General features: G+C 43.3%; 1 protein-coding gene across 1 annotated transcript in view; it reads right to left on the bottom strand.

Annotated features, from left to right (window-relative positions):
* Positions 1-424: 424 nt before the first annotated feature.
* LOC310942642 (pleckstrin homology domain-containing family G member 3-like) overlaps positions 425-15,056 on the bottom strand; it is a 30,890-nt gene continuing 16,258 nt past the window's right edge. Inside the window, exons 3-19 of the mRNA XM_083908056.1 lie at positions 14,432-14,964; positions 11,050-11,150; positions 9,518-9,587; positions 9,394-9,440; positions 9,163-9,313; positions 8,236-8,367; positions 7,721-7,903; positions 7,502-7,594; positions 6,357-6,443; positions 6,218-6,248; positions 5,901-6,002; positions 5,752-5,784; positions 5,039-5,049; positions 4,362-4,727; positions 3,472-3,582; positions 1,453-2,905; positions 425-1,375 (exon numbers count right to left, since the gene is read on the bottom strand). Of these exons, the coding sequence (XP_083764182.1) occupies positions 768-1,375; positions 1,453-2,905; positions 3,472-3,582; positions 4,362-4,727; positions 5,039-5,049; positions 5,752-5,784; positions 5,901-6,002; positions 6,218-6,248; positions 6,357-6,443; positions 7,502-7,594; positions 7,721-7,903; positions 8,236-8,367; positions 9,163-9,313; positions 9,394-9,440; positions 9,518-9,587; positions 11,050-11,150; positions 14,432-14,964 (4,112 nt within the window). The 3' untranslated portion in view covers positions 425-767. The remainder of the gene's footprint in view (positions 1,376-1,452; positions 2,906-3,471; positions 3,583-4,361; positions 4,728-5,038; positions 5,050-5,751; positions 5,785-5,900; positions 6,003-6,217; positions 6,249-6,356; positions 6,444-7,501; positions 7,595-7,720; positions 7,904-8,235; positions 8,368-9,162; positions 9,314-9,393; positions 9,441-9,517; positions 9,588-11,049; positions 11,151-14,431; positions 14,965-15,056) is intronic.

Here is a 15,056-nt window from a genome sequence, read left to right as displayed (position 1 = left end):
ACCGAAAACACCCACAGACATTTGAACATTTCTGCTTTTATTTGAAAATATGGGAAACTTCAAGTATGCAACAATATTTTCTGGAAGTGAAAATTAAAACAAAGAAAAAAAAGAAAAAAAAAAGGGTTGATATTTGTCAGTATTTACACGAGGCAGATCTCTCCCGAAATATACAGTTTCATAAATAATCATAATAATGTCTGAGGAAAAATATACAACGTGTTGAGGGAAAAAATAAAGCTCCTGTGATACAGTATGTGCCGACAGTTTCAGAAGCAGCTACAGTGAATGTGTGGGTGTGGGTGTGTGGGGGGGGGGGGGGGGGCAGTTACTGCTGTGACCACATGCATTAAAAAGTGTACAAGTGTTTAAACAAAAACAACAACAACAAGGAAAACTCTTTGGCATTCAGTCAATGGCGGTTTACATGCTTAACGACAGTAGCGATATAGCGAGAATCACCAATGGGTGGGACCCCCCCTCCCAAAAAAAAAAGGATGCATACAATAGTAGAAAAGTAGGACCTGATCTTCAGCTGATACAGGAGAATATGTACAATTTTCTTTTACATGTACAGTGCAGGCAAATACCCGATGTCCAAATAATGCAATATATTTTTCTTAAACGATAATTCACCTCCCTCTCATAAAAGATAAAACTCACCACTGACCATAAAATCCCTTTCAGACTGGCGACAACACAAATCATCAAAAAACATTGTGCAGACAACAAGTTGCATTGTTTTGGTCGAGAGTTTCCTGAAACGTTCACGAGCCCGTGCTTAAGCTCTGGAACTTCTCCCGCAAGCTTTTCACGAGATTACTTTCCGACATCTTCCCCGAACTCAGTGTCTCGCACTTTTCCGCACAGTCCGCGTCGTCCTGGGTGAGACGGTCCCCGTCGTGGAGTTTGCTCCTCGCGGGTTCCTGAAGGTTCTGAACTTCGTGGAGAGGAAGCGACCCGAGCATGTGGTCCAAAGAGTTCCACCTGCACAGCAGGGGCTGAAGCGGGGGCCTGCCCTCGACTACGGGACAACTTTCGGAATGCGTCTTCGCACAGTCCATCAGATCCTTGTGAAGGTCTGACGAGCTGCTATACTTGTGTGAGCAGCCGTTACACGTGTCCCTGCAGGAATCCAACATTCCGTCTGTGCAGCTACGGGTTATTTTTGAGGAGTGGGAGGGCGAGGTGTATTTGGAGCGCAGCTCCTGGACGTGGGGCCAGTGGAAAGGGTCCGATTGTGGGCTTTGTGGGCAGGTGACTGTGCTCTGAGAGCTGGAACAAGAGCTGGGAGTCTGGACTGGACTTGGAGAGAGCACTTCATGGATGACCATCTGATCACATGCAATCAAGGGCAATCTCAGGTTGGGTTTGCCTGCATTCATACAGAGAAAAAAAACATACATGAGTACATGCGATAAGTAATATGGGGATGAACAGCTACTCATGTACCTTTCTTCCTCAGCTGCATCTTCTCCTCGTGGAGTGTAGAAATGTTCTTGAAGCTCTGTTGATTTGCTGTATCTCGGCTCCTTTGCCAGACCATAGGTCTGTTGTTTTTGATGCGCTGGCTGTACTGACGAGCCAGTTGGAACACCTTGTTTTTCATCTTTCCCATGTCCTGCAGGATCTGGTCCTCGTCCAGACTCGTTCGGAAGCTGATGATCTTCGGTAGCTGCTCATGGTTGACGTGGTTATTTTCTTGTGGCGCAAAAGTCTTACTTGGTTTAGATTCTTGACCAGATTCCCCCTCTGTGAGTTGAGAAGATGTGTTGGGTGATGACACTGAGGAACTGTCTGAGGCAGTGCATAATTCATGCTCTTCTAAATTATGTTGTAGTTGTTCATCAGTTTCATTATCTAGAGAGTCTAGGCTTGTATCTTTCACTGCTTCTAAGATCATATCATCAACTTTCTCCTCTTCAGGCTGTTGAAATTCCTGGCTCTCCTCATCCATTTCCATGTCTTGCCAGACCTTGAGCATGTCTGATGAAGGTCTGAACTCTTCTTCTGTGGCGGAGGCTTCAGAGATGCTCTGAGATCGAGTCTTGGATTCCACTTCCCTCTGTGATTCAATTTTCTGATAAATTTCAGTGTTTCGACTCTTTTCCAGTCCAGGAAGGTCAAAAACAGACCAGGAAGTGGGTCGGTTACTACACAAGCCTTTCTTGTGGACTGGAGTGGCCTTCTCCTGAGGAACGCTGTTTAGCTGTTGGCTCAGGTGTCTCACCAGACCTGCTGGGATATAGGAGAGACTTTCCCTGCGCTTGATGCTGAAAGCGGCATCCTGGTCTTCTGCATGCTCGTAGTATTTCCTGATCTTGTGGATGAGGAGGCGATCCTGTTTGGAAAGAGTGGACCTTCGTTCTCCTTCAGCAAAGACGTTCAGTGCAGGACCGTGTGCGGGTGTAGACCGAGGTGCCCCTGAGGTCACCTGAGGCTCTGGAGTGGAGCTGTCAAACATTTGTGTCCGTTTCTCCAAGTCTATGCAGGCAGAGGGACTTCTGAAGACCTCATTGTCTGCCGAGGGCGAGGGGCAGGTAAGGGAACCCAGATCCTCTGAAACCAGACTGCTCCGCCTGGACAAGCTGCTGATGATGAAGCGCTCCGCTATCACACTCGCCTGGTCCAACACGGACGATGGTAGGATGCTTTTACGGTCCAACACGTCCTCCTCCTCCTCCGAGAGCTCCCCATTTGTTATTACGCTCGTCTCCTCCACTTGGAGACTCGAGGTGTCGCTGCCTCCTTCTTCCTCCTCTCCAATCTCCCTGGACGTATCCTGATGTTCTGTGGTTCTGTCGGAGTCTGGTGAAGCAGGGGAGACGGGAGGAGACTGAAGACTCTGGGAGCGATGCATCTCCAGATGATCGCCCTTCTTTGCGTGATGCTTCTCCACATTGACCTGAAACATGAAAAGAGTGTTTGCAAAGTGGGACAGTGAGCGCTCTCCATTCTCCATTAACTTTATGGATGTTTTCGTCCTTATTTTTGAAGGAAAAACACTTTTTCTCAATGAATATAACATTAAATGAATCAGAAATACACTCTATACATTGTTAATGTGGTAAACGACTATTCTAGCTGCAAACGTCTGGTTTTTAATGGAATATGTACATAGGTGTATAGAGGCACATGTTTGCTAATCGCGTTAAAGGCTATTTGATGATTAGAAAACCCTTGAAAACCCTTGTGAAATTATTTCTAATATTGTCAATGTTTGGACTATATTTTCTATTCGTTTTGCAACTCTTTTGATGAATAAAAGTGTGACTTTTAATGGAAAACACCAACAAATTGTAAAGGTGAGCCCAAACTTTATATATATACACATATACACATATATATAAATATATATATATACATATATACATACACACACACACACATATATACATACATATATACATATATATACATACATACATATGCATATATAAAATGTCTTTTCCACAAGGCATCATGGACTACCTGTGTCAATCGTTTCTTTTTCACGGCCACATCCACATGTTCTTCCTCCTCCCCGTAAGTCTCCGACTCCTCTTTCAGTGTAGTTTCACTCATATCTCTGTTGTGATCGTCCTGAAAAGGAAAACATTGATTAAACTCAGAAGGTTTACAGAGGTTTCAAAAATCGTCGAAGCAGAAGAATCTTTCGTGGAGCACAAACGCTAAGGTTTAATGTGTATTCAGGTCACTTTTTCAAACACCCACTTCAATAGTTACGATGAAAGTCTTTCAATCGAAATGACGTGTAATAATGCATATTCAGAATCAGTACTGGAATGATAAATAACCTCAACAAAGCCGTTTTTTTTTATTATGATAATTCAGAAGGGGAAAGGATCATCAAAGAGAAAAGCTTTTACTATAGTAATAATCATACAATTAGGCGGCTACATTCACCTTTGAAGTCAAATAACATTTAACAGGGCACGGTGAGCCGCTCCAATATTTTAATGCAAATGCAGGCACAGTTTCAACAGCACAAGCTCCCGACATCAATCACGTCCCAAAAAAGTATTACCACACAGCGCATGGAACCTTACACATGAGGAAAACAGACGGACACAGGAGTAGAGCACATGCACATGACGGATGACATTCAGCTCCAAAGCAAAGAAACAATGCAAGCAAAGACATGCACCATGTTTGCACTGATACTTTCTTCAATGATCAATGAGCGGGGAAAACCGTCCATGCACTTTCATCAAATCATCATGATACATAAAAGGTGCCCAGTGCAAAAGGGGTAGCAGGTGTTAGTTTGTTCTGTTTATGAAAGGTGGGATGAGAGAAAGAAAAGTGGCAGTGGAAACGAGGAGCAAATAGGAAAACCCGTGGGTGGCAGAAACCCTCACCGTTGTGAAGTGATTGGAAAGCAAAGCCCTGGCTCTATAGTGCCAGCAGGAGATGGCTGCCAGCACTGAACTGGCAAAGTCGGCTACCTGGTCGTCTTCCATCAGTATATCTTCCTTGTAACTCTCTTCCTCATCATTCTCCTCTGCCTTCTCCAGCTCCAGCCCCCCATCGCCGGGTGAAGAACCCAGTTTGGGGCCACTATCAGTGGAACTTAGCCGCTCCAGAGAGTCCCTTCTAGGAATTAGGTGGTCCACACATGGCGTCTCAGCCTCGGCCTCGCCAAGACTGGAAGCCAGCGTACTGACACTAGTGGCTGGCTGAAGGGAGCATCTATCCCCCAGCAGTGCACCCTCACTGTCTGCATGCTGTAAGCGTGAAGTTGTGAGAGACATGTGGTTTGTTATAGCAAGCCAGTGCTAGAGCCATGTTGGTGATTACAAGGGTTGTCAATGGGATGGATTCACTTTTGAAAGCTTTAGGCACATGGGTGAGATATGATTTGACATGATGATTTAGTCACACTTTTTTTTTGCAATTAGAAATTATAAAATAGTCAAAACAAGGTAAACCATATCTCACCACAGTACGCTGCCCTAAACACACGTTGCAACAACAGACTGACAAAAAGCTTATCAAGGGTTAACAAAAAGACGACATTTGGATTTCAGAGTCTTACCTTCAAAACGGCTGCATGGAGAACGAAGATAAATGATAAAAAAAAAAGAAAAAAGAAAAAAGAAGAGAGGTAAACAAATGAGAATGTCAATAAGTGGAAACATCAAATATTATAGGAGAACAGAAATAACCTGAAATAACCGCCATGCATCTTTTACAAATTATGGACAGGACACAATCTCTGCCTCCACAAATGAGACTAGATTAGTTACTCTGGCCCAGACCTAAAGGAGGCCGTGTGATTAGATAAATACCAATTAGAAAGATCTTCCTCTCAAAGTGGACCTGATTCGGTTAGCCAGGATGTGATGACCTACTCGCTCAACTGGGACGGCAAGGCTGACACGAGCATTGTTTTTTCATTAAACTGGCTCCAAAAAAACACAGATCCAGAATCGCAAGAAAATACGAGAACCGGACGTTGCACAGGTCTGAGGGCAACGGTAAAAAAAAAGAGCTTGTGTGCGTGTGTGAGTGTGACAAAAGCCTTGGGCCAACGTGGCATATAATTAACCTCATTATATGCGAGGCCAGTGGAGTGGGAGTGGGAGTGAGCACACGTTTGTCTTTTGATCTGTTCTCCAGGTGTCTTTGTGGGAGAACAAAGCAGAAGTGAAACGGAGATATGAAAAGCTCTTATTTGACAGACACAGAATAACCTTGGCTAGTCCAGAACAGAACAGTTTATACATCCTACGACATAAATTTACCAACCTTTTGTGCTCCTCATGATTTGTTTCGCAGGCTCTGAAAGGAGAGAGATTTAAGGGTGGAGAAAAAACTTAAGTGAGGATTTATGCAAAACACAGGGAGAATTGTTTGTGTGCGACTTAACAAAGTACGCGACGGGGGGGGTCACGTACCAGATCTTCTTCGACCCTTTCGTCCTCCGAGATAGAAATCGTCACCGTGACAGGACTCTGCTCTGCTCAGCCTCTCAGGACTGTACTGGTGCTTCCCTTGATCTGAGCAATAGAGAGATATGCCACTACACTCAGAGCTGTTTTCTCCACATAGATGCATTTCACGGCTATGCCCTTTATGGCAAATTAAGTTTATGTTTTCCAATGAAAACCCCTCTCTTTCTTTGTTTTTGCAAGCATCACCTTTCGTTACCATGGATACTGTTAAAATGGTTACTGTCTTTGCATAAAGCATGCTACAGTTTTCTGACACTCACAGTTTGAATTGTCCAGTATGGCGTCCTTTGCCTTTAAAAAAAGAAAAACAGAGACACGGAGCCATTAAATAAAAAAAAACGAAAGTAGCCAAGGACAAACCCATGTGTTTTTGAGTGATGACCGACAACTCTTGTTTACCTTCTGAGGGATGATGGTGTTGTGGTTCTCAAGAATGAGTCTCTTAATGTGATGGGCCCAGACACGCTTCTCTTCTATTGACTTGGCCTGGAACAAAAAGGCCCAAAAAAGACACTTTCAGACGGTTTTTTTGTTAAGAGCAAAGAAAAAGAACTGAACGCAAAAAATTCTCTGCAGCTGGTGAAGAATGAAATAGAGAAACTTCTGCCGGACGACAAGTTTTTTATTTTCGATGCAATTAAAAGGTCAATCTTCACAGGAGTGATCCAACCTGGAGAAAGACCCCGTGAGCCGTCGACATTTATACATGTGCAACTCCCATTTGCATTCCTCCAATAGACAAAGACTCTGCCATTCCAGGCGGTGTTTTCACACCTCTTTGTCTACTGTAGGTATCGGGGAGCCGACTCCCTGCGGATGTTGTAGGAAGGTGCAAGTTCAGGCTAGACACAATACAATATACACAAATGACCTGGTATTCTGTACTGGGCAGGTATAGGGTGATGGGCAGTTTTAGCTCCGAGTCAGAGAAATTTAATTTACCATTACACTTTAGATTAGGAAACACACATTCACCATTATCTAGGTGCTTACCAACGTGCATATAATAAGCACGTCTTAACACCTTATGTAGGAAAAATCTTAATTCGTGTTGTAATACAGGTAGAATAAGGTTATGTAGAATAAGGTGTTGAGGTGGTAAGCACCGAGTTAATGGTGAATATGTGTTTCCTAGTCTTAAATGTTACACATGCATGGTGGAAAACTTGCAACAGGATCCAGATCCAGCTCTACACAGCAGGTGTTTTCTAATATTCCTGAACAGCTTATTGAAAAGCATTACTGTGTGTGTGTGTGTGTTCTTGCATTTGTGGCTTTGTGAGGACCAAACATCCTATAAACCATATGGAGTGAGGATATATTGAGGACTTAAGGACATTTTTAAAGGTTTTTTCTTGTGGTTAACACCTGGTTTTAGGATTATATTAGAGATGGGGCATTGAGTTGTGGTGGTTAAGGGCTAGAGAGAATGTCAATGAGGGTCCTCACTTCGACTGCTGTGCAAACGTGTGTGTGTGTGTGTGAGATATAACAGTGGTGCAGAAGGAAGAAAAAGGTTAACAGTTACTGTTTTTCTCATTTACCTGCACTGTATGGGGTTGCTTGGGATGCTTAAAATGGATGACACTGAAGAGCAGGGGATCCTTGGCACTGTCAAGTAGCATTAGGGTAGAACACTGCAACCACAGTGAATGTAGACATGTAGCTTCACTCAAATTCATATTTATCTCAATGATATACGTCTTGTGTAATATAAAAGAAGATATCTTAAACCACTAAACCCGCTTATTAATGAACCATACCGAGATGTGGACCTTGTAGACGTAGTGCTCCCCTCTTTTCTTGGTAATGAGGAGCATCCTTTCGAAGAGGAAGAGCGTCCGGGTGTTCTTTGCCCTCAGGACATGAAAGGTGCCCTCCAGCACCAGCTCTCCATAGGTGGTCAGGTCAGGACCCTTCCAGTTGATCAGAAGAGACTGTATCTCCTGCGGGCGCACACATGAAAACACATAGCTCCATACAAATCCTCTCAGCTGCATGTCTTCATCATGAAAGAATATAAATGTCAGCGCAGGGTCAGCATTGATCTGTAAACCTGAAACGGCTGCTCAATGGCTCATCGTTAAAAATACATCTGTGCGCCTCACTTTCGCACCTTCCACCTTCTCTACAGGTGTAGAGATCAAATACGACTCAAATTTTGGATCTTTGGAGGCGACGTACACGAGAAAAGCTCTTCATACGTCTTCTAATTCGCCAGCACAAAATGACTCGGATGCAGCGGTGTCAGGGTGAACGTGTGGTAATTCCGACTGACCTGCACTCTCACGGCGTGTTCATGTTTCCTCTTCATATCATTGATGTACCAGGCCACTCCTGTCATGGTGTCTATGGCCTCCTGAACCACATCATAGCCTTCCTCATCTGGGTCAAAGTGCTTTGCGATTTCCTTTAATAGTGAGCAGAGACAGTTAGAATGTCTGATTAAATCTTTCCCTCATTTCGATAGGGGTTGAGCATGACACCGACTCCTTTATAGGACATATGGCCTATGAATGACACATTAATATTATTAGGCTTAGTCTCAATACATCTCCATTAGAGCTGCAACTAATGATCATTTGATTAATCGATTAATCGTTTGGTCCATAAAATGTCAGTTTTTAGGTCAGGTTTTGTCCACAGACCAAAATGATTCAGTTTTTAATGATTTCTTTGTTATGTGGAGCAAAGAAACGGAAAAAACATTCACATTTAAGAAGCTAAAACAATCAGAACTCTAGTCTTAATAAAGAAAAATCAATTTGATTAATCGTTTCAGCTCTAATCTCTATATATCTTGTTGACTGGTATTTTACAGCAATAATTGTAGTTCTCAAAATCAAGTTCTTCAAAATACAGAGGTCTTTTAGGTTACGTTTTCTGACGTAACTGGCAACCAGCTGAGACTCTACTGACTGCAATGATTGGTGGATGGCGGTAGGTGGCGCCACATGCCAAAACATGATTTCAAAACATAAACATGATTTGCAGTCTGCAAAATATTTATTTTAATGCAAATATTTTGGCTGTACTGTTGTTGTTGGTGAGTTCAGTTTGTTATATGAACATTATTCCTGAGTCTGTGTGACATATTAGGAGGATTTTATGGCCAGTTGCTTTAGATTTATTACATAATGCACCTTTAATGAAAACATCAAAATATTAAAAGAATCAAATCTCAGGCCCTACAGACATGTTGTACCTGTAGTAGCAGATGATATTTCAGGATCCTCTGAACCGGTTTGAGCAGGAACGAGCCCAAAGGGAGGGAGCGTTTCAGCGCGGCCTGTCGATCCCTGAAGAACTTGGCTAAAGTTTTATTCCTCATGGAGTCGGTCAGCGCGGCCACTGAACTGCAAGTCAGCGGACAACGAAAATAATCAGTTACCGCACCAATATCTCTAAAACTAGAGAATATTCTGCAGCTACTTACTTTGGATAGTTGGTGCAATACTGAGTATAAATGTCAAAGTATTCACTCTGAGGAGACACAAAGCCAGACATCAGTGGTGTTCATTCCCTTTGGGTATTGCTGTGATATGGATAGTTTAACTCACCTTGTCTACAAAGCATCTGGCTATGGCTACAGGGTCGTACTCACACATGTCCAAAGACTGCAGTAGTTCACTGAAATGCAGAACAAAACACAAGATAATTAACTCCCTCATATCCTCAACTAAAAGGGAAGGAAGAGAAGAAAGAATGAATAATTTTACAAGGATTCTATTATTGCCCCGAGTCAGAGTTGACATCATACTGATACCACTAGAGGGCAGCACACACTGTTAATACAACAACCTCGTTTTAACGCTTCACACTTGTGTAAGACTTCTTCACATTCTTCATACAGAAAGTCAAATAAAGCACAGGATAAAAACATAACCTGAACCTGACACGTGGCTGACTTTTGAAAGCTTCACATACTGTGACAGCACTGAAATAAAATGTGCATGACTAAGTGAGGACATGTGAAGGGAGGGGTCACTGTGGAATAACACAACTGCACAAGTAAACCACTTCAGTCGACATCGATTCAAACAAGAATAAAAGAATAAAACCCACGTTCTGATGACGTCTCAAGTCATTATTTGCTAATGCGGCGTGACGGCTTCGTCAACCACATTCAACGCTGAGAGGCATAATTTACAAAGACGCAGGTAGATAAATAGGAATTAAGAATATTACAAGGGCTTGGGGGGGGGGGGGCTGCCGTTTACATAAACCCTGCTGAATTTTGAGTAAGTGAAACTTAAATAAAGCACTGTCGCCTCACAGCATCACCCGTTTCAGGCGATGTTCTCTCAGTCTGTGAGTCTGTGTGCGGGTTTTCTACAGGTGTCCTGTTTTTATATGGGCAATTCTATCCAGTTTTAAAGGTCTAACCCTAACCCTGATAGAGTACTACTCTTCCACCTTCCAACATGATGATGCAAGATCTGTGAAGCAAGGCCTTTGCCTGAAGTACATTCTTCTAAGGCTACATAAACCTAAAACTATTTCTTATTATAAAGCAATTATACATTATTACATACATATTTATGGGTAGTGGAGCCTAAATCAACATTTCCCGACCAAAACTTTTATGTAATAGAAGTACATAATGCCTTCTACTTTGCCATTTTAGAAATACCCAAATAATAGAATTCAAATAATCTTTGTTTGTGGTTCAGAGCTGTACAATAGCCTTGACATTTCCTCTTCACCGTGGGAGGGAAGAGGAATCTTAATCGGAGTTTGGTCACCACTGAGCAGCTGCTGACACCAGATGATTCGCAATCAGTATTAAACTACCTATACCATACATTTGTGTGTTTACTGTCGAGTGTGTTGCTCCACATCGTTCCACCCTGTATCTGCGTTGAGTCACTGAACGATAGACAAGCAGCAAGTCAAAGTCATGAATTCTTAACATTCCTTATGTTATCGACACTCAAAACGGCAGAATAGCAGAGAACATATAAATCATAATGCATGAAACTAGCTCTTGCTCAGAGGAAAAGTACTAGGATAACTGAGCCCAGCCTCAAAGCTAGGTAATAAAATGGATGACTGTGATAAGCGTGTGTTGACATTTTGGCTGATGAAGTACCTGTTAAACTCGTAGATGTCTTCTATGTTTCCAAACAGGGCACACACTTGTTCTGGTCGTATGGGTAGATTGCTCATATCGATAATGTGAGCCAAGTAGTCCTGGAAAAAAACAAATGCAAATGCAGCTCATTTCAGTATCTGTTGACATTCTTACAGTTGCCATTCGGGCACTTGCACAATCCTGCCTGTAGAGGGGGCATGCATATAGAGACAGTTTTGTGCCTGCAACCTTCCTACAGTGTAACCTCTATGATGAATGGTCCATTTTCTCATGACATTTGGTTAAATTCAACAGTTGTGTAACAGGGTCAGGGCTGATCTAATGCTTTTCTATGCTAAACATACATGTCATTATTTTACAAGGTAGCGACATTTATGCGATGTGTAAAGTGTCCTTTTAAGGATTTGTTCCATCGCCTGTGCAAGAAGGCTTCTGTTGTACCAGACCATAAACCTTCTGCACGGCATGTTTGCCTCCCTGGACACAAATCCCTCTGGATCTATTCAAAGGTGGATAAAAATAAATAAAAACCAGAGTAACAAAATAATCCAACATCTGGAGTATTGCCTTCCTCTCTTCTTGGTCAACTGTGTGCACTTGCAAACAACTTCAAACCAGTGGGGGAGTAAACGATGAGACACAAACCCACATCCACTCGGGTGTTTGTATAAAGGATCTACCAGTAAACAGCTTAAGCACACAAACACCCTGCCTTACAAACAATGCAGTGCCAAACACAGGCATGGAGTCGTGCCAGATTAGGGGTAGAGTCATCGCACTGCACCAACTCAATGGCCTGCAGGGCAGTTGGTCATGGATGAAGAATTTCAGTCGGCAGGGCGCCTCCTCGTCTCCCGATGGAAAAACTTGCCACTGTTGTTGCACCAAACACCTGTGACCTTAAGCATAGCACGGGAGATTCAACGCCACGTGCGGCGTCTCAAAGCTCTGTTGTTATTAATGGTGCTTGCTGCGGTGGGTAGAGATAGCTATGTCAGCTACATAAATAGCATGACATCACATGGCGTATGAAGCAACGCAGCCCACAGTTTATGTTGCAGTGCAGATTTTTGTTTTAATCCCTTTCCATTCCTGTTGTTGCACGGAAGTGACAGTTCTTCTGTCGACCAATCAGCAGACGGCAGCGCGTCTAGCTCCGCCCTTTACGTGGACACCGCGGCGCCAACAAAAACAGGACTATCAGTTCTGTTGGAGACTACTGAACAAGCAAGCAACGTTTGACCTTAAAAGGCACCAAACGATCAAATCATAGATTCTTACCTAGAATTAAAACAAAAAGAGTGACTTGTTGGACATACGCCATCGATCAAAAGTTTGGGGTCACTTTAGAAATGTCCTTATTTTTGAAGGAAAAGCTCTTTTTTTTCAATGAATATAACATTAAATGAGAAATACACTCTATACATTGTTAATGTGGTAAAACGACTATTCTAGCTGCAAACGTCTGGTTTTTAATGTAATATGTACATAGGTGTATAGAGGCCCATTTCCAGTGTTCTAATTATGTTTGCTAATGGCGTTAGAAGGCTATTGGAGGATTAGAAAACCCTTGTGCTATGATGTTAGCACAGCTGAAAACAGTTTTGCTGGTTCTCGGATGAAAGTGCAAAATTATTATTTTGAATAAAAATCTTTATTTCTAATTATTTTCCATTAATTTTACTACTCTTTTGATGAATAAAAGTGTGACTTTTAATGGACAACACAAAAAAATCTGTATAGGTGACCCCAAACTTTTGAACGGCAGTGTAAGCTTTATCAACATTCTTCTATAAATCATTCTTCTGGGTGTGTTCAGATCAGGTGTTGGTTGTTGAGGGTTTTATTTCGACATGCCAGACCAGCTGAGTCAAACAGCTGTTCTCAGAACATTCCTCCATGGATAAATTCCAGCAAAGAGTCAAAAGATATGAGAGCAAAGTTATTCACTCGAACTCAAAGGCAGAGAGGACGCGGCTTCAACAGCTGCTCCAGACTTGAGAGTCAATATCAAGGGGGAAGCTTTGAATTACTGTAGTTTGCTGAAATAACAATTCCCAGACGAAGAAAGACTTTCACACATCCATGTAGAATTCAAAGCTTGGTGTGAAATCAAAATGAAACTGCATGGGATCGATTTGACTGACGCCCATATTGTAATCATATAAGGACACGTTTGTTCTGGACCGTGTTCCCACACTACAGTCAATGGAAAATACAATTGCTCTCCTTTCAGTCATGTTATTCTCCAGTTGGTGCAAAGTCGGAGGTGTTTGTGTTGGCATGGAGGCCCTGAAAGCTCAGGCTGGGCCGAAGCTCGCTGCAGGGGCTGTGTGAGAGGGGCCAGGAGAGGAGGCTGCTGCTGCTCGTTCAACTGAAACTGTTTTAAAGTCATGGAAGTGTTCGTCCGAAGCAATTCATTATTCAAGCTGCAACGAGGGGAAGCACAGCACCCCCCCCTTCCACAACAACTGCCAGACGCCAGCGCGGTTGGAGACAAGGTGCGGAGAGAGGTGCTTGTTGGTTTCCTGCCAGTCAGTCTGTGAATATATATATGCTTCACATGTTAAAGACATTACCAGATCACCAGAGACTGTTTGACAGCAGATTGCTTCTGCAAAAAAAACAGACCATTAAAAGCCAGGGAGGCTTCTTAGTCTGGGAGTTGTTTCCAGACTACAAAAGTAGAAAAAGTGATAAGAGATAAGCAGTCTGTTAAATAAGTAAAATCATCCCTCCTGGGCCAGTTTCCACTGACTCACACTCATGTTTTTCCTATCTTTGAATAAGAATGGAGAACCCAGGTTTCTTGCCATCAAAGACCAGCACCGTGTCCCAGTTTTAACTGTATTTGAACTCCAGATATGAGCACAGCCCACAATGGGCTGCACAAGCTGTAAATGTTCACCGCTGTATAAATATACAAAAAACACAATGACCACACCATAAACACCACAGCCTATTTCTATGAACTGCACATCTATAAACAAGGCACAGAATCGTCAGATGTCAGGCCTGTATCTTTGCCAACTGACCAGTTTAGAACATAGCCTGGTAAAAAGAAAAGGGGGGAGAATCTTGATGTTATTTTATGTATTAGACTCATTTGTGGCCACAAACAGCTCCTTTTTCTTATCACCTGTTGAGCTCAATTCCCCTATTCTGGCTCCTGCCTGACAAAATTCAGTCATTTATCTTGAAAGTGTGCCGCAGACGTTGAGTCATAGCTGCACATTAATCCAAGCAAAACATGTGCTTCGAATCCACTGAATACTTAATGATTAACTCTACAACGTCGACTGGCTTACAGTGAATACTTGGCGGCAAGTGAAGGAAAATCCAGTGTGGACACAGTTGGCGTACGCCGACATCCACTCACCTCTACAATGCTGCGCAGGTCCTTCACATACATGCGCTCTGTCTCAATTATCTCCATGACAACACGGTCTACATAGGTCAACTTCGGGTTGGGCGCCATAGTGTCTGTGACGACTGGCGAAGCAGGGATGTGAGGAATGTCAGGACTCGCTTTCCTGTTGGAGGCGGCGTTGTTGTTATTCCACTGGTTGCCGACGGCCCTGGACTCCAGCCGTTCCTGCCAGCGGCTCCTGGTGCTCGCGAGGGTGGGACTCTGGTCTCCAGCCCGCTCGACGCTACCTTCGGCCGGGCTCAGCTCCAAGTCTATGTCCTCCCCGCACGGTATGGGCGGCGTGGTAGAGGAAGGAAGAGCGACGGTGCTCCCAAAAAGGCTGCGGCTGTCGCGAGACGAGTCGGAGGACAGGGTGGACACGAGGCTCACTGGACGTTCACCCTCTCCATCCAGCGGCTCCGCACTGTAACAGTCGGAGCCCAGGTCAATATTTGTCTGGTCATGTTCACTTGTGCAGAGGGGTGAGGACAACTGAAGAGATTCTGCATAAGGAAAGAGAAACACAGGTGCAAGTGTTAGAGTTTGAGAAATACTGTAAATGTGTATTTAAATCCAGATATGCCAAACTAACTAT

This window comes from Microchirus variegatus (genome assembly GCF_963457635.1).
Source record: "Microchirus variegatus genome assembly, chromosome: 21".
Taxonomy (NCBI): Eukaryota; Metazoa; Chordata; class Actinopteri; order Pleuronectiformes; family Soleidae; genus Microchirus; species Microchirus variegatus.
The sequence above is the reverse complement of the archived record's forward strand: the minus strand, read 5'-3'. Positions and strand labels throughout refer to the sequence as shown.